The sequence below is a fragment of the Conger conger genome, chromosome 3 (assembly GCF_963514075.1).
Source record: "Conger conger chromosome 3, fConCon1.1, whole genome shotgun sequence".
In the NCBI taxonomy this organism is placed as follows: Eukaryota; Metazoa; Chordata; class Actinopteri; order Anguilliformes; family Congridae; genus Conger; species Conger conger.
In genome coordinates, this window is record NC_083762.1 from 54,358,052 (window position 1) to 54,376,637 (window position 18,586).

General features: G+C 40.9%; 1 protein-coding gene across 1 annotated transcript in view; it reads left to right on the forward strand.

The window, feature by feature from the left end:
• The first annotated feature begins 323 nt into the window (after positions 1-323).
• Positions 324-18,586, forward strand: part of LOC133125034 (transmembrane protein 131-like) — a 61,488-nt gene continuing 43,225 nt past the window's right edge. Inside the window, exons 1-3 of the mRNA XM_061236725.1 lie at positions 324-492; positions 13,465-13,526; positions 14,025-14,065. Coding sequence (XP_061092709.1) covers positions 369-492; positions 13,465-13,526; positions 14,025-14,065 — 227 coding nt within the window. The 5' untranslated portion in view covers positions 324-368. The remainder of the gene's footprint in view (positions 493-13,464; positions 13,527-14,024; positions 14,066-18,586) is intronic.

Sequence of the window (18,586 nt, forward strand, 5' to 3'; positions counted from 1 at the left end):
AATGAAAGATTTAGTAGATGTTAATTTCGGTTAGTGAAATGTTGGTAAGCTTGATTCTTTTGTTTTTGTCCTACTAGTTTCAAACAGTAGGCTACCGCATTAATTATTCTGTGAATTGACAATGTATGGCTACTGTATTTTTAATAGCGTAAATAAAAAAAGTAGAAGGGTAGCTACAGTCTGCAGACAGTTCATATACCCAAGTAAAATCGTGGGACTGGGGCCGATTGTCGTTGAGAAGTAGTACTACTCGTGTCCACAAGTGGCACAACGTGTCTCTTTCATATGCATGGATTGACTTCTCAACAGTGTTTATACCAGCATGCAAACGCTTGTGCTTTCATAGCTATTGATACCAACACAGCAGCATGGCGAACAGACAACGGACTGAGACTTTATCTCAGTTATCAATGGGGACGCAAACAACATGCCTCGGTGTCCTGTGGATTTTATTTATTGGATTATTTAATGTAGCTAATGCCAATAAACAAGGTTGGTATTTTTAAATACAACTTATGTTCAATTGAACATCGGGAGCTGGATTGGCATTTAGCTGCCAACGTTACAGACCAGTGTATGTTGAGCTAGCTGAACAGTGACTCTCTTTCGGATTTTTCTTTGCTGTTCCATGCAAAGTGAACGCAGTGTTTCTTAGTTTAGCTATGTCGGCTGGGTAACATTAGCTAGGTAGCTTGTTCGCACCCGGTCCTATATAAACAATTCAAATGTGATTTGAACTGTTTACTAGCAAGACTAATACCCGTTATGGGCTATTTATCCTACAGTAGCTAGCTAGCATAACTTACTAACATCTGTATAATAAAGTTGGCTTTCTTTTCTATTTGGGCTTCATTTTGTGGTGCAACAACTAATTTGCACGCAGGGCCTGAACTATACTATTAAAACAGTGGCAGTGACATTTGTTTTGCATATCTTTCAGATGGCTGGCTAATTGAGCGATATAGCTAGCTAGGCTAACGTTCGTTGGCTGTTAATGAACGGCGAGTGCTAACGCTGGTTAGCAAGCTAGCTAACATAAATGAATAGCTACGTTAGTCTTATGCAATGTATCTGTACCATCCTTCAAAATCCATACTATATTTGGCTAGCAAACGAACGTTGCCTTGCTGACGTTAGCTACCTTCGTAAACTTAATATTGATTCTTAGATAAAGATTTTCGTTGTAAATTGCCATGTATTAGGTTTGATTAAGCTTGCTTGCTCATATTTGCAATTTGCGAATTGCAGTGGATATAGACTATGCCATGCACAAATAGCGAGCAATACTAGTACAACCTACAGCTAGCTACATGGAAAAGGGGAGGAAACAGACTGAAAAGGAGGAAACCAGTTCGTGAGCTAGCTTGCACTAGCTAGCTATGTTTTATTGTTTAAATGTAGTTAAGTTACTTAGCTACGAACACTAACGCATTGCTGTTACTCCGGCATTAACGTTAGCTACCACTGGTGAGGTTCGACACTGATGGATAAAGAATGTTCGATTATCAGAAATAAATAAAATGGACTAACGTTAGCTAGCTAGCTATATCGATGCAAATTGAGCTGCCAGCTAGCGAACTGCCGCAATGTGTTGGAATTTTGGTCCAACTAACGTTTGCCGACTTCTCAGGCAGAGGCAGAGCAATGGACTAGACTTTCCATCACCTCCCCAAAACCCCCCCCCCCCAAAAAACCAATGACATAATCGACCATCGACCAGTGATAAAATTTGTAAAAGTGTAAAAGAACATAATGGTCAATGTTCGTTGAGCAGCTAAAATAATGTAACTACATTTATGTAAATGTTATGTTTGCTTGAGAGTGCATGGGCATATTGGCCGGTAGACTTCTGTGTATTTTCACCAAAGTGCTTTCACAAAATTGTGAAGGACTTTGACAAATTAAGTTAGCTAACTCCAATTATCTGAAGCTTGTCCGTAGGGAGATGACACTAGCTATCTGGCTATATGTAACGTAGAATGAGTATGTTCCGAAGTTAACGTCCATTCTGATAGTTTTTATCCTGAGGAATGTGGTTAGCTCACGATGTTGCGAACACGTATTCACGATGTTCCGAACAGCACCTGAAACACTACTACAGTTGTGCACTCTCTTATGCAGACAAATCTCTATTAAATCGTTACCGGGTTAATCCTAATATTAAGCAAAAACTGATACCCTCTGCATAAAACGACGTGTGTACCTGCGTGTACAATTTTACAAGGAACACTAAGCCACAAGGAGCCGTATAAGCTTTCCTAGTGCGTAATCTTTCGTTAGCAACTACACACAAAAACCAAAGCTGCTGGAAGTCATTTCTTATTATTTCGTTATGAAAGTTGCAGGTAGCATAACGGGGATAGAGCGAAACATTATTTTTCTAATTCCTTTTTCTACATTTATCCCTACTTGCTTTTTCCCTGATGAAAGTATGCCCCGAATGTATACTTACAGTTTATGAATAGCCTATTGCAAGGAGAGTTTTCAAAAAAGGTTTTCTGATGAATCTTATCAGAATCCCCACGTGGAGAGTAGAGAATATTGGTATTATCACCAAGGAAAATGATACACTCGATCCAAATTTTTTTTTGTGTCCTAGTACAAGTTTTGGAGTCGCTACTTTGGTTTGGGTTACGGTTAGGGCTACGGTTGCTACTAGGGTCACTGCTTTGGTTAGTGGCTGGGTACTTCCATGTCAATTGAACACACATTTGGACTGCATCGGCCTGGATTTTAATGTGATTTGGCATGCTGACGTGGCCATATAAGGAACCCTTGAAAGCTAAATTACTCTAGTCTCTGATTGTTAATCTGTGAGATATTTGATAACAAAATTTGCACTAATTTGCATGACGTAGAACTTCTGTCCGGGACAGTGGGCATTCAGTCCACTTGCCCAACAAGGTGTAAACTTAATGTTAAGCCCTGCCCCCCTCATATGTACAGTAATGTACAGCATGTAGTTGGAGCTAATAACCTAAATACTCTACATATCAGTAGCAGCTTGTCTTAATCTTTTTGGCAAGTGTGAGAAGAAAGCAACCTTGTGTGAGACTGCACACATGGAGGACTGATTATCTGAAGCCCACTGAAAACATGCTGTTAAAGGAGTTAAAGACTTTGAAATGCTTGTGATTTGCACTGATGCAATCGTCTCTCATCCCTTCCTTGCCAGCAGGCAGTGTTTGTCCAGTTAAAAAATAAAGTTAATCCCCTTCCATGACTGCAGTGGTATCTTCTACACTGTTGTTGATATGAATTGGGGGTCAGAAACCTTGTACTACGCCCAGATCTGCCCCCACCTCCAGACTTAAGATTAACTGCATCAGTCATTCCTAATGCAATGTCCAACATGCTTCAATAAAACGTTTTTTTTCTATCCATTGTGTGAAACATTTATTCTATTGGACTGGGCATTGGGATAGATTTGGATTCAAGTTACTGCTTGTTCTGTTATTGCAGCGTTATATGAAATGAAAGTCAAGTCGGAAGGTGTTTATTGAAGTATATGGCCTATTTCTGATTGGCCATATTGTCAGGCCTATGCCCATTGGTGAGGGATATTTCTGAAAATATCAGCACTTGTCATTTTTAGTTGAGATGGGACTAATAGACTCAAAGGTTGCAGCATGTCTTCACCAGGGAAATGGTGCTTTGGTGACGGGAAAATGCCAGATTCAAGCAAGGAGTATTAGTCATCCTTTGTCAAATTCCAGATTTCTCTGAGAATTCTGTTGCCTAGGAACATATTTAATCTGATCATCAGCTGAAGCTGCAAAGCCAGTATTCCCACTCACTGTTTGGATGAATTTATGTTTCCCTGTTGAAGAAAATATGCGGATACCTTAGAGTCTTAGCCTCCTCTCAACTAAAAAATACCAGAGTTCTGAGCAGGTGGCGTCAAATTAGGCCTAAATCAGTATGAATAAAAAATTGTACCTTTGTCAGTTCCGGCGACTTTGAGGTGAAAACAAGGTTTTGTCGGAGATAGGGATCCGCTTTTCACACCTGGGCGAGGAGAATGGGTTAAATGCAGGCTTTAATGTGGGCGAGGCATCTGCGGCAAAGCTTTCCAGTGTAGTTCAGGTCTGAGGTGCCTATTTCTCACTTAAAGGCTTTGCTTGTATATAGTATACGTTGTCTTATTGCAAATGTTTAACAAGCTAACTGCTAACTGGCTTTTAGCTGCTTGCTGTGTGTTATGGTGACATTTGTGCGTAAGTGTAGCGAGCAACTCATGAGTCGTTAAATGCCCCTGCACAGCTTGTTGGGTTTATACTGTGCCTGAGGCGCCTTTGGTAAGTGTCACGGCTCTGATCATCTGTTTAATCATGGCTACATTAGCTCTGGGACTGATTTGAGTCAGTCAATTTGAAAGTCGAGTTTCTTGCTCCGATAACCTGTTCCTCTTGGATTCATTTGCATGGTGGCCTCAAGCCCTGCTGCCCTCACACAAAATTTGCACAGGCACGCTTTCTGCATTTTAATTTTTTTGCTCATAGATGAATTCTTAAGTGAACGAAGAGAGCTGCAGCGTGATTTGTTCTAAATATTTTAACCGCCCAGTAGGTTAGCTTAAGCTTAACATTTGGCAAAGGGAAAAATACTTCAGGAACAATAGAAATAAGCAGTCTAGAATCTTCTTTGGAATGTAAAGTAGAATTTGCAGTTGTGGCACTGTAACCCTACTTAGGTTTGTCTCTTTCTTCCACTTCCTTAAAAGGGCATATGACTGTGTTTTTTGTATTTCCATCGGGGTGTTGGAAGGTAAAGGCACATTCAGATCTTTACCAACATGTGAAGGAAACGCAAAGTGGCAACTTGTCAAACAGCGAAGCTTACTGATCTAACCCCATTCTGAATGCTTTCTCCCTTTTCTCTTTGTATATGAACTACATGGCCCCTGGCTATGATCAGTTTCTTTGCTGGCACTTTCAGAGACTTTTATTTTATGCTCTACCAGTGACCCGAATACCCTTACCCTTTTCCAATCCTTGAATGAAGTTTACATTAGTGCTCTCTACAAAGATGTGATTAGGTCAAAGCCTGTAGCTGAACACTGTGCTTTAATTTGGTTCTGGTTAACTCTGAAAGGTTTAGCTTACTGTTGCCTGAAGTTCAGACTACACAAATTGTGTTAGACATTCACTTCAACACCGGAAAATGCTTTTCCCTCCCATATTTGTGCATGTGTGTGCGTGCATCGCATGCTTTAAAAATCTGTTGTATGATTCAAATGACCTTTCCACCAAAGGCTGTCTTTTATATATTATTCTAAATGTATTTATGTATTGTCCGCACATGTACCGTACCTTTAAAGTCTGAAATGAATGAAGCCCAACCGGCCCTTAGCTATTTGCCTAAGGTCTTAGTCAGGTGTTTTGTGAGTCAGCTGTGGATGAGATAGTGGCGTGAATGATGCAATATCAGTTGGCTTCAAGCTGCCCTGTGACACCTCCTTTGTTAAGCTCCACTGCTTTGACTGTACTCTTTGTGCCGCCCCTATCCCGTGCGCTGAAAATGAGAGAGCTGCTTCCTCTACGAACAAGAGCGCTTCTCTGTGTCTTCCTCCTGAGCCTGTTTTGAGCCAGTTCACATTGGTCATCAGGTGCCAGTGAGAAATCGCAAGCATTCCCCTATAGCATGAATTTGTTCTTGGAAATGGCTACATCTGGAGAATGCAATGTTACTTTCTACCATTCAGTTTGCAAATGTTGCTGAAAATAAAATAAAATAAAAAAGAATAATAATTGCTAATGTTGCCTGTTCCATACAAGTCTTCCGCTATGCAGCATGTACCATGTACTACAAGCACTTGTGTAGCTTTCGTAATTGTGGTGCACATACGAAACAATTTCTGTTTTTTGTTTGCTTCGCTGTTTGCTGTTAGTTCCCACCTGTACTCTTACCTTTAGTGCACGCTCGTAGATCTCAGGTTTCCGAAATCATAACACGATTGTTGTGAAGGATAGGGTTTTGGAAAATTGTGCATGAAATTGTGCTTACCCATTAAATCTACCTATAATATTGGAGTGTGATCGTCATTCCTGGTCCTTGAGAGCCACAGGGTCTGCTGGTTTTTCTTTTCCTTTGCCTTAATAGCAGCAACTAATTCAGACCAAATTAACTTTGTAATCAACTGCTTTCATTGATCCATTAAGCGCCTAGTAACAATGAAAGCCAGCACCCCCTGCGGCTCTCCAACACTAGGAACAAAGACCACTGGTAAAACATTCCAGATTTACAATTTTTTTGTGAAAGGTCTGCGCATTCACCTTTGTGTGAGTTTTATTTGGCTGGCCATGTGAGCATGAGTTTGCGTCCCAGGGCCTTCATCTCGCTCTGGATGCTTGGGACTCGTAGTCTGTGCATGCAGTTGATGAAGGAAAATAAATCAAGTTTGGTTACTCACATTGGTTGGCAAGTTTAACCTTTTCTGGTTGGTAGGTAGGTAGGAAGGGAGAATACGATGGCTTGTGGGTTGTGCTGGGCTAAGCATTAGCGCAACACCCAATAAAGCAGATCTGGCCCTGTTTAACCCTGAAGTCCCTTGTGCAGTGGCCTGTCTTGTGCATGCTGCAAGGAAGTGGGCAATAAAGTACGTTTCTCACAGACTCGCATAAACCGATGTAAGTCTTATAACAGGAGGAATATGCTGTATTGTGTAACCTTACACTGAATCCAAGGTGTGGACGTACTTCAACTACAACTCAATTCAGCACAAACCCCCACCTAACCTTAATTTGTCCTAATTTTGAGGACATTCTTGTTGCATAATTGCATTGCATAACAAGTACATTTTTAGGCATTTGTCAAATTGTGCTCTTATCCAGAGAAACATGCATTTGAAAACATTTAAAAACTATCAATTTGGTGTTTTACCGTTTGATTGATTGATTCAGTTTTCCCCACCTGGTGATTGAACCGGCGACCCCTGCAAAGCCCAGTCCTTAAACTAAACCTTACAGTTTGAATTTAATACAGGTTGACAGATTGTTGTTTTACTTTGGTTGTTCAGTCTTGCGGGGCGGCAAGGATGGTGCAGTGGGTAGCACTGCCGCCTCAAAGCAAGGAGGTCCTTATCCCCGTCGGCCAGGGCCTCTCTGTGTGGAGTTTGCATGTTCTCCCCGTGTCTGCGTGGGTTTCCTCCTAGTACTCCGATTTCCTTCCACAGTCCAAAGACATGCAGGTTAGGCTGATTGGAGAGTCTAAATTGCCCATAGCTATGAGTCTGTGAGTGAATGGTGTGTGTGCCCTGCGATGGACTGGCGACCTGTCCAGGGTGTATTCCTGCCTTTCGCCCAATGTATGCTGGGATAGGCTCCAGCCCCCCTGCGACCCTGTTCACGATAAGCCGGTTAAGATAATGGATGGATGGATGTTCAGTCTTGCATTGCAATTCCCACATGATGTGGGTACCAACCCTGAATGGTTCAATAAGTAGGCCTGGCCAGAATAAGCCTGTGGGATTTCAAATTCAAAGTTTCCAATTAAGATTTTTTTTTTGTATTTCAGACATGGGTAAAAATTTGCTGGGTTTGTTTGTTTCTTTGAACACTTGTCGTTATATCATCCATTGGCCTCTCTAAGCTGGTAACAAAGCTGAACTCCCACACGTGTCAACCGCCATTTCAGCGGGCTTGGGCTTTTAAATTGGGGTTAGTGATTTGACATTTTTTCAGAGATGAGTGATCACACGATTCCAAACCAGTTACTGGCCCGGGAAGAATCTGTTTTTAGAATGCATCTTGGCCGGGTGGCACCTCTGGCTGCATGCACGCACATTAATATCCATGTTTGTCCATCAGCCAAACCTATTGTGTTAGCCTATTGTGTCAAGAAACAACAGCGGTCAGATATGAGTATTTTATTCTCAATTTACAAATGTTGAAATTCACTATAAGAAAATTCACTGAGTCTCACTGCTTGAAAAAAGTGGATCATTAAGGCAACAGGGAATTATAGCTCTGTGCAATAATGATAACTAAAATAAATATCACTCAATTTATAACTTGGATCACAATTTGTAGCATAGTATTATAAATACCTGATACCTGCAAAAGCTAATCACCATCTGACAAAATTTGTAAATGCTGCAAGCCAAAAGTTACAATCTCATACTTGCAACAGTGTCAGCTGGATGTCCATGAATAACTGTAGAGAGTAAGGTTAGTTAATCTAGTGCAGAGGAGCTCAGCCTCCCAATCTCTAGAGTGGAGTACAGGTCTACGTGGTCAGTAGGTTGGCCCCTATAAAAATGGCTCTGGTGAATGCTATATAAAGTCAATAAAACCTTTGTTTTAACTTCTTCTTACCTTGTTGTCCTGACTTTTTATTATTTAACAGTCTGGATATCATGAAAGCTTTCAAACAATGTTTCACCAACTTCATTGGCATGGGTATAAAAGTAATGCTACCAGTTATAATATATACTGTCTGGCATCCCATAGTCATTAAAAACAAACAAACAAACAAACAAAAAAAAAGAATTAAATGAATGAAGATTGCAATCCTGCAAACTGCTCAGATTGGCCCCTGTTTTGACAGCCATCTTGACGAGTCATCACATGGCCATGTGTGATGCACACATCTGGAGACTCGCCAATCCCACATTGGAAATATTATGGATACACTACAGGGATTCGAATCCCATGTGAGTCGGTACATGAAATGACAGACGTCCATTTGTAATATTTATATATTGGATGTCGTTCGGGAAACTAATGCCATCCGAATAGGGCTAAAGAGTTTCTCTTTTGTACCATCAGTTATGCGCTCAACCATTCTGTTTGCCTCTACTGAAACATAAAGATTTCTTTCTTTTTTTTCATTAATAAAACATTGGATCTCACACATAGACTGTATACAAATATAAAGGCTTGTGACATCACTCATTAATTTTCTATAGCTGGTTGCTTATTGGTGCATCCAACACAAGAGTAGTAGAACGAAAGGGTGGAGTCAGGAGTACAGTGAAATTAGTTGAATCCACCCCGACTGGCAATTAGATAAGCCCATGTCTGTACAACTGGTGTGTCTTTTTATGTTTTTCTTTTTGCTTCTCACATCCATTTGCATTCAGCAGCTCGGTACAGCTGGTTTATGTAGACTTAGGGCACTGGCAACCACAGACCCGGGGTATATCACGAAGCAGGAGTAAAACCCAGAATAGGCGCTTAAAGTTTTTACTTGTTCCCATGTTCCAGTATTGGAAGGGTTCTGGTGGGTTTCGAGAACAAGCCATTAACAATGACTACAAAGCAACATTTTAAATAGTCATTTAGTTTGTATAACTTACCGTCTATAAAACATAATTGGTCACAAAAAATATTTGGCTAGGTTTTAGATATTGAGTAAATGCTCATCTACTGATTTCTCCATTTTAATTATTCAAGGAACTCCCACTTAGTTGATTTCTGTAGTGCACAAATGCCAACAAATAATAACATAACCAAGGAGGTTAGTAATAATGTCAATTAATGTCAAGTTTATTGTAGTGTAACTTAATATACTACTGGTGAGCATGTCAACCCAAGGGTTTACCCTTGGTTTGGTTGGGTTCCTCCACAAAAGCTTCCTAGGGTTATTTGATTTCAATTTGGTTTGCTATTAAATGTTTTATCACTGCAAATGTAGCTATCCTATGTAAACGTATGAATGTTCAGACTAAAATGTGTTTGAACACTGGAATAAAATCGATGTGAATTTTAAGTTTTTTTTAGACACTGTGATTCCTGCTTCTTTTTTCAGTTATCCATGATTTCCCACAACCGCTCCTTGTGTTTTGGCGATATTTCCTTTACAAACACCCTGCCTTATTCATAATGCTCATCTATTTTGTGGCTAATCAAACATATACAAAAGCACAGTGTTAATAGGATGAACAATGAACTCTCACATATTGGGGGGGATAAAAAGTGTAGCCCAGGCAAAGCTTTTTGCATTTGACAGAACATTGTATAGAAACCACATGCTCGAAATGCTTTAATGAGTAACAGCGATGAAAATGGGGGGAATTGGGTTAAAAAAACACAACTCTTTGTGTATCCGCTGTTGCTTTTACAAGTCACACAGGCACATCGTGTAGCATACACTGTACCAAACTGTAATAAAACATTACATGCACTGAAACGACTCCAAATTTAGGAATATCGCCCCAGTTTAAAAGAATCAGTCCCAGGGACATTAGAAGGGACCGGATTAGCTAGTCAAACCATTATTTTTGTGTAGAAAATTGATATTCTTTTACACAAAAATAACATTAGAAAACACTTTATATTTCTACAGAGAATATCTGTCTCATTTTGGGCTTTCACCATTGCCTTACAAGTTTCAAGTTCTTTTAGCAACCAGGCATTGCAATGAACTCTCTCCACTTGGGGCTTCACTTTAAGAGGCTTGTAGTTGCCGCTTGATCTCACATGACTCTTTCTATTTATGTCTTCTCCCTATGTGGCTTGCACCAATGTTTTTAAGACGTTTCCCTCTCCTTATAAGAACTTGTATTTCACATGATGCTTCTCCATTTGACATTACCCTGTCCCATTTCTCATTTTGCAGCAGTGTTCTCTCCATTATCGATGACTGTTTAGCCCCTGGCACACAGTAGTTCAGTCCATTAAAAAGCCAAACCATGACACCAGAGGACTAAGCAACTTTAGTCCGATCTCAAAACTGTCGCTCATCTCCCATGATTTTAAAAAAGGTAGTTTGATTTATCTCCTACCCCACGCATGGGGCTTATTCTGGAAACATTGGTTTTCACTTCTGCTACACTAACTTCATCACATCTGGGGTCCCTCAAGGGTCCATTCTCGGTTAATCCTTTTTTCCGTATAGTGGGCTCTGGAATTTTTGGCGCGCTTGATGAATATGCACAAAAAATGCTGTGAACTAAAAAATGTATATATATACCGTTGACATGAGCTTTAGTTCCCAACATGTAAACTAGTGTGCCTTATTAACAAGTCAATGGAATTAATGACTCTGCAGGGGCTGTAGTATTGCCATATACAGTAGAGCCCTGATTGCACTCGCCTAAGACTCATGCGGCTTGTAGAAGGTGCATCGCTCTTTAATGCCCTGATTTTCCTGGGCTGCCAAGCGATGGGGCCGTTGTGTTGTATCCACAGCAACATGTGTGACTGGAGTAGATAGGGTACAATTGCCTACCAAATTGGGGAAAAAATGGGAAGCAAATGAAAAAAAAAAAAAGTGTATTGCAAATGAAAGCAGCGATGATGTGAAATTTCAAATTAACTTAATAAACCATTGCATCCAATCACTCCATGCCTGCAACAAAATAATTGTTAAAAGAAAACCTTTTCAGTCGTGCCATTATAAAACTCATGTAATATTTGCAGGAATTATAGCCAGCTTGCCAGTAGATGGCCAATTAGCATGGCGCGCCAACCTTTAGATAGAGAAAATATGAACATAAAGAGCTATTTGTTACATTTCTTTATGTAAAAGTGAAATTAAAAAGTGATTAGAATATAGCTGTGCAGGTGGCTTAACTATGCACAAATCCCGAAGTGCCTCAATGCAGGAAGAATATTTAAAGAAGAAGACCTGAAAATAAAAGTAGATGAGTGAACAAACGGATAGATTTCTTTTTTTTAACTTTTTTTTTTTTAACTATAAAAAATATTTCAGATCTTTTCCATTTTTCTCCCAGTTTGGTGGCCAATTGTACCCCGTCTAATTCAATTAGTCAGTATTAGATACACCGCTCACACCCCGTTCCTCGGCGGCCCGAAAGAACAACACGCCTTCTTCAAGCCGTCTCGTCTCATGCTCCTGACCGTGATTCCGAGGCGCCCGAGGTGCTTTATTGTGCGGTGATCCGCTAACCCTGCCAAGTCCCTCCCTCTGAAGTAGCGAGCCAATTATGCTGCTCCACGAGAGCTGGCCAAACTTGGCTTTTGCCAGGACCAGGAATCGAACCCCGGGCCCCGGTGCAATCTTAGCCTGTTGCGCCACCGCGGCCCCACAAACGGATAGATATACCGGCAAATTGGATTAGGAATTCAAGTTAAATAATTGTTTCAATATTAATCCTGCTATACACCTCCACTTCCAATGCATGTGCTCATTGGTAAAGTCTTTTCTAGAATGGAAGGCCTCCTAGAAGACTGCTGAATTTTTCTCTGGAATGTTATGCGTTGGTGGATTCAGTTTTCCTTCAGAAATGTGTTCATAAAACGGTGTTACACTGCACCGCTAACTAATAATAGAACCTGGACCTCAATGATGAGGCAGAGCACTGTGTCCTTAGTTGCACTGTTTGCTCAGGCCTGGATTTCATTTAGCTGCTTTTGCATGTTCACTTTCAAATATTGGAAAATAAGGCACAAGCCAGGCGCTCATCTAGGGTGTCTTTTCTCTCCCTCTTGCTCTCCCTCTCGCTCCATTGCTGCATCGGCTTTTTTAGAGAGTAGCATAATGAAAAGAAAATTATAGTAATTTCTTGTACACAATAAAAACACTCAACACGTATATGGATAGTAACGGCACTAGAAGCAGTTCAGGCTGAAATGGTTTGTTAAAAGCTGCTCTGCTGTCCTCAGAATGTTTTTTTCTCTTTTAAGCTTGGTTTGAGCTTCTGTTTCGCCCTTTGTATCCTTGTAGTGCTTTTCTTAGCTTTCAGTTTCTTTGTATTAAACACACAAAGTTTATTTATGACAGGAATTAAGCCAGCAGTTTGCCATGTTTTATTTTTTGAGAATTTGATGGCCTCAAGTGATTGCAGCAGATTTTTAATGTATGTGTTAAATGTATTTTGAAATTTTAAAATAATGTGCGGATGGTCGGCACAGGCACATTTGTATCTATTGTAATCATTTAGGCTGAAAAATATTATTTTGAGACATTTGAAGGTGAAACATTTCATTTTATTCGGCCTTTCTTACTTTGCTTTCTAAGAGTTTTAATGTCTGAATATTATTCATGGCCAAATTGGCTGCATTCCCAGAGCCAGATCAGCCAATTTAACCCAAAAGCTTTAGCAAATTTATGCCTGATGCCCACTGCCATGACCTGCTACCCTGTTAGCTTGTCCACTGTCAAGCCCATAAAGTCCTCAATCACTCTCATGCAATTGACCCAATCATTCTCATGCAATTGACCAATCATAAGCCCTGCCCCTTTGTCTCTGAAGGTCCTGTCACAGCAGTGTTTGCGATCCAGCATCCTCGGACCAGTTCCGCGCCCATCACATTATATGAATTGAAGTTATAGCCATAAGCAAAGTGATTTTTATCTTTCAAAATGCTAAAAAGTTGTGCCTGGTGGGCCTAAAATAGTGGCACAAGATGTGTCTTTACAGAGTGTATTTGGCTAGGCTAGACTAATGTTATGTGCTCCAACTCTCCTGCTATTGGTGCAGCTATTGAAATGTAGCTAGAATTGATGTAGTTGACATGGACAGCAACCTAATGATAAAAATGTTTTTTTTCTCCACAGCATTCATCCAGTCAGACACAATTTTAGAGGTGCTACATTTTGGTGAAGGCAGCCTCCTGGAGGTAAGTTATGCAACGTCTGTTTGAACACTGCATTTGCTCAGTGCGACTGAGTCTTTGGCTAAGAACATCTGCTAAAAGCCTAAATTGAAATGGCAGTGTAAATATGTGATCCGCAAACTGATCTAAACTAGTTGCTCAACTCCTACTTTTTGTTCCAGCCAGGTATTCCAGCTTCATTTTTATACATGGCTGCATACACAAGCACTGGTTTACTGGTATATTTGTTATGAAGGATACATGTGGAGTTCTGCAGCTTTAGGTTAATGCTTTCATGTACAAAGTCAGATCAAATAAATGGTTAAGCCTAATTAATCCAGAGGATTTTGTAAAACCACTGTAAAAAGTTCATTTTATCCAAAATGTGTCTTTAACCGTGGCCACATAATACTTTTCATGTTCTTGTCCACATCTTACTGATGCCATGCTTATAATACACTGTTATTTAATTTCCAAAGTGTAGTGGCTTCACCCTGCGTCTCTACTTTTATCTCTTTACAGACAGAGTCTGACCTTGACTTTAGTTCATATCATCAAAAAAGGTAAGGAAGCTTTAAATTCTGCTGGGCTCTTTTGAAAATGCTTAATTCTTCAAGTTTCAATGCATAAAACCTCCCCAACATATGAGAAGAGTCAACCAGGCTCCTCTACTTACAGTAATACAATCCGGAAAACATTTCATATTCCCTGTCTGCCAGACAGCTCATCCAATGCTTCATAACATTCTCTGCCACCTGCCCTCTCCGGACCAATTTTGCCTTTTCACCTCATGCTGCCTTTCCGCCTCTCCTGTCTTTTGTAGCACGGTGTACGTCCTCGGTGATTTGTGGCAGAGGAGTAACACTTGAGAGCATCGCGGTTTGTTTCTGGTTTCTACAACACCCAATTTCCTTCACCAGGAAGGAGCAATATCTAATATTGGAATGGTTCCCAGAAGGGCTGGACTTAGGAAGGAGTAGTCTAAAGACGCACAGTCGCTGTGGTGCTACGGTTCAAGGGGGCAGGAGAACCAATGCCCAGGGGAAAAGGAGTGAGGGACAGGAAGGAGGGATGTTGGAGAAATCAGAAACAAAGTGTTCCTGCTGTTACCTTTCCACTGACAACCAGTTGTGGTAGTCACTAAACCTATTCCCTATCATCTGCCCCCTGCACTTTACTTTCCTCTCCACCAACCCTGCCATGGGCCCTGCACCCTACCCTCCCCGGCCGCACTTTGCACCAACCCTGCCATCACCCCATTTCCGTTACCTTGTACCCCCCCGCCGCAGTGGGAAGCGTCTTTTTAAACCTTTCTCATCAGAGCAGACTGAGAGCGCTGGAGTTTGTCCATGGGAGGAATCCTGCACTCAGTCCAGCAACTGTCAGTGCTACGCCTCCATGCTGTGAGCGACAGCAGGGCCTCTGTTCTGATTCGCTGTTGCGGCACTGCGGGCACGTTAGAGGCTGTCACTCAGCAGTTGGTGTAAAGGGTTCCTTTTGCGTTCTACTGTAATTATGAACCCACAGTACAGCTTCCTGTTTATCTGTCTGTTTTCTGCTGTTGGGGATTAGATGGCACTTCTGAGCATTGGTGACAGGAGCACTGTAGAATATCTGTTCTGTTCAATGAGCTCTACCCACACCTCTGTGTCTGGCCTGGCCTTGCATTAGGGACGATAGTCATGTGCATCTCATCTATGTTTGAGCGCAGTCTACTACTCCTACTTCAGTGATTAATACTACAGCCACATTTACTATAGCTAAGCTACAGCCTTACTGTGCCTTTACTTTACTATGCCCAGCTTTACTATGACCAGTACAATACTTCCTGTATCTAGCAATTTTTGAAAATGGAGTCTAATAAAGGGCTGCTCGCTGGTCCATCCTGTCAAGGCGTTGTTCTTGTACATGGATGGGGCTCACTGTCTGGAGTTGAATCCGGCCAGCAGGCCCCACGGGGCTACAGATGGTTAGCTGTAGCATCACCCAGAGATGAGAAGATGTCAGCCAGCCAGACGCACCTGATCTCACACCAACGACCCCTGTGGGCAGATGGACCGTCTGCAAAACCATCTGTTAGGCTGCATGCAAAGTGCCCATGTCCAAGCCATGTCTGCAAGCCTAACATCGGTCACATCTATGGGATTAACTCATGAAAACTCATGATAAAAAGCTAAGGCTGATGATGTGCTTCAGAAGAGAGCGTATACTGGTTGATAGCACGGCTTGCAATTGGGCATTCCAAAGTGGGGAGAAGGAGGAGGGGAAGGAAAATCAGTGACTTGCTGGAGTTTTATATGAGTTCTCTTTCTGATGGAATGTGCCACCTCTCCTTGGAAGAAGGTGCCACGTGGAACGATTTGGGTCATTTCTGCAGACCGATAGAGCAGAGTTTTTTTTACGGCCCTGCAGAATGGGTGCTTGGCAGTAAAGCCGAGATACTGTTCAGTGCCATTTTAAGTGTATAATGGAGGGGATCTCTCACGGTTTTACTCTGACTCATAAGCACGTAATCTCGTTTGCGCTAGGGTATGGGCAGTTAGCGGTGAGGCAATGAACATATTGGTTTAAGGTTGCACTTGTGTCTTTGCATCAATTATACAGCGCTTTGGATGAAGGTGCTATATGAATGCAGACATTTACTGTTTATTTGCACTTTAGTTAATGTTTGACTTCAGCAGAAATGTTAATAAGGATCAATGTCCACGTTAATGAATATACATTCCTATCGAGAGTTTCAGATAAGCAGAAGCGGACAACCACTCAAGCACACCTCACACCATGTGTGGGTGGTGTTTTTATTCTGTAAAGTGGCTCGGTGATATAACTATTGTGCTGGATAATGTCTTAGGGGAAGTAATGTGCAATAATGGCTCCGATTGTTTTGGAATATTTCAAGAAAATTATTGCTTGTTTTGTTTTATGTTCTACATTTGCCACAACCACGGCGAAGGCACCAATGTTACAATTCTTACTTTGTTTTGTTATTGAAATGTTTCGAGAGAACGGTTTGCTCAGGATCATATGGAAAAAAAAAAAGACACATTTTATCCGAGGGGAAAGAACTCATGATCCATCACACCTACTGGTTCTGTCCAACCTCTCCGGCTGCACTGGCTTTTGTTCAAAGAGTTTCAAAGCACTCTGTAGGACAGTTGCATGTTTATGCATTCATAAAATCCCCACTGGGGAGTTTTTTGTTTTTTACCTCGTGCTTGCCATTTTGCGGTTTCAGGCGTGGAGTTTGCCCTTCTGATACTCTGTAAAGTGTCTTTGTGACTTCTTTCAAAAGTGCTATCCAAATAAAATTTGATTTAATATTAGCACTCATGAGGCTGGTTGCAGCCATGTTCAGTGTGTAGCCACATAGTAATGGCTTCCATCTTGACAGTGCACAGCAGGGGGTCACTGTTATTACTCTGAAAACAATCACAGACATTTATTGGTAGCTTAATACTGTCGTTAAGTCTATTCTCCTTGATTCTTACCTATTCTTTGAGTTTATTTCTCAAAGAAAATGGCGCATATGTCTGACTGTTTGACAGTGCAAAGCGACCATGGCTGAAAGCCGGCAGCGTTTTAGTTTTCTGAGGACAGAGCGAGGTGATGCAAGTGTCAGTGAGGTCCAGGGCAAGTGGCTTGTATGGTTTCCTTTCAGCTGCCTGCGACATTTCTGGTCATACTTCTGGGATTCCCTCAGAATAAATGTCCAGGATGACTTTTTCTTTTGGAAAGATGTCTTCTTGTCTTTCTGTAACCGGGAGGCGGTGAAGGCTGGGCTTCACTGCCTGGCAAGCCGGAGCCTGTGTGATTTATTCACCCAAAGGTCAGCACAACACGTGGAGAGCCTTGCTCTGCCCTGTACCTTGCCGGGCTGCTGTGCTTGTTTCTGCCAGCCTAGCAGGTTACGCAGAGAATACGTCGCGATAAGCCGCGATCATATTACCTAGTACCCGTCTCTAATGCCTGCAGTCGAGGGTTGAATAAAAAAACACACACACACTTTGCTAAAATACACACGTGGACACACTACACACATGTACATATTTCATACATATAGACACACACACACATACTCACAAATGTACAGCACTTGTATATACAGACAGTACACTTGGGACAAATGGACTTGCCTATCTTATCTTGTGGTACATGTCTGAAGTAAAATAAATAAATAAATAAATAAAGATGGTTTGATTGATGGTTGATTTGTCATTCTTTGCATATTTTGTTGTTTCATTTTTAGGCTGTTTCCCAGTCTTTTATCTCTTTAAAAGGTTACAAATCTGTCTACTCTTTTCCTCTTGATAAGCACCCTTAACTACATAAAACCTCTAAGTATTTGGGAGCATTAAAACTGCATCACTTCTCTGAGATAGCCAACGCTGTCCTGCAGTTCTATAAGACAATCAGCAGGGAGGATGTTCCAAGCATGTTTGTGAACTTTGTGACTGTTTGTCACAGTTCTTCTGCAGACTTTGGTTGGCTCCTTGCTTCCGATCTCAGACAGCCTTGATCAAGTTTTTATGCAAAAAGTAGTCAATTGCTTACAGTAATATGTTACTTTTTTAAATTAAATACACAAATGTCTCTGTAAAAGTAAATCTTTTGGAAAATGAATATTTTGAAATCTGAAATGTGTTCTTTTATGCTAACACACACAAAAAAAAACAACATTATATATATATATATATATATATATATATATATATATATATATATATATATATATATATATATAGTGATGTGAGAAAGTTGTCCTGATTTCTTATTTTTTTGCATGTTTGTCACTTAAATGTTTCAGATCATCAAACAAATTTAAATATTAGTCAAAGACAACACAAGTAAACACAAAATGCAGTTTTTAAATGAAGGTTTTTATTATTATGGGAGAAAAAAAATCCAAACCTACATGGCCCTCTGTGAAAAAGTGATTGCCCCCCCCCTGTTAAAACATAACTTAACTGTGGTTTATCAAACCTGAGATAAATTTTCCCACACCCAGGCCTGATTACTGCCACACCTGTTCTCAATCAAGAAATCACTTAAATAGGACCTGCCTGACAAAGTGAAGTAGACCAAAC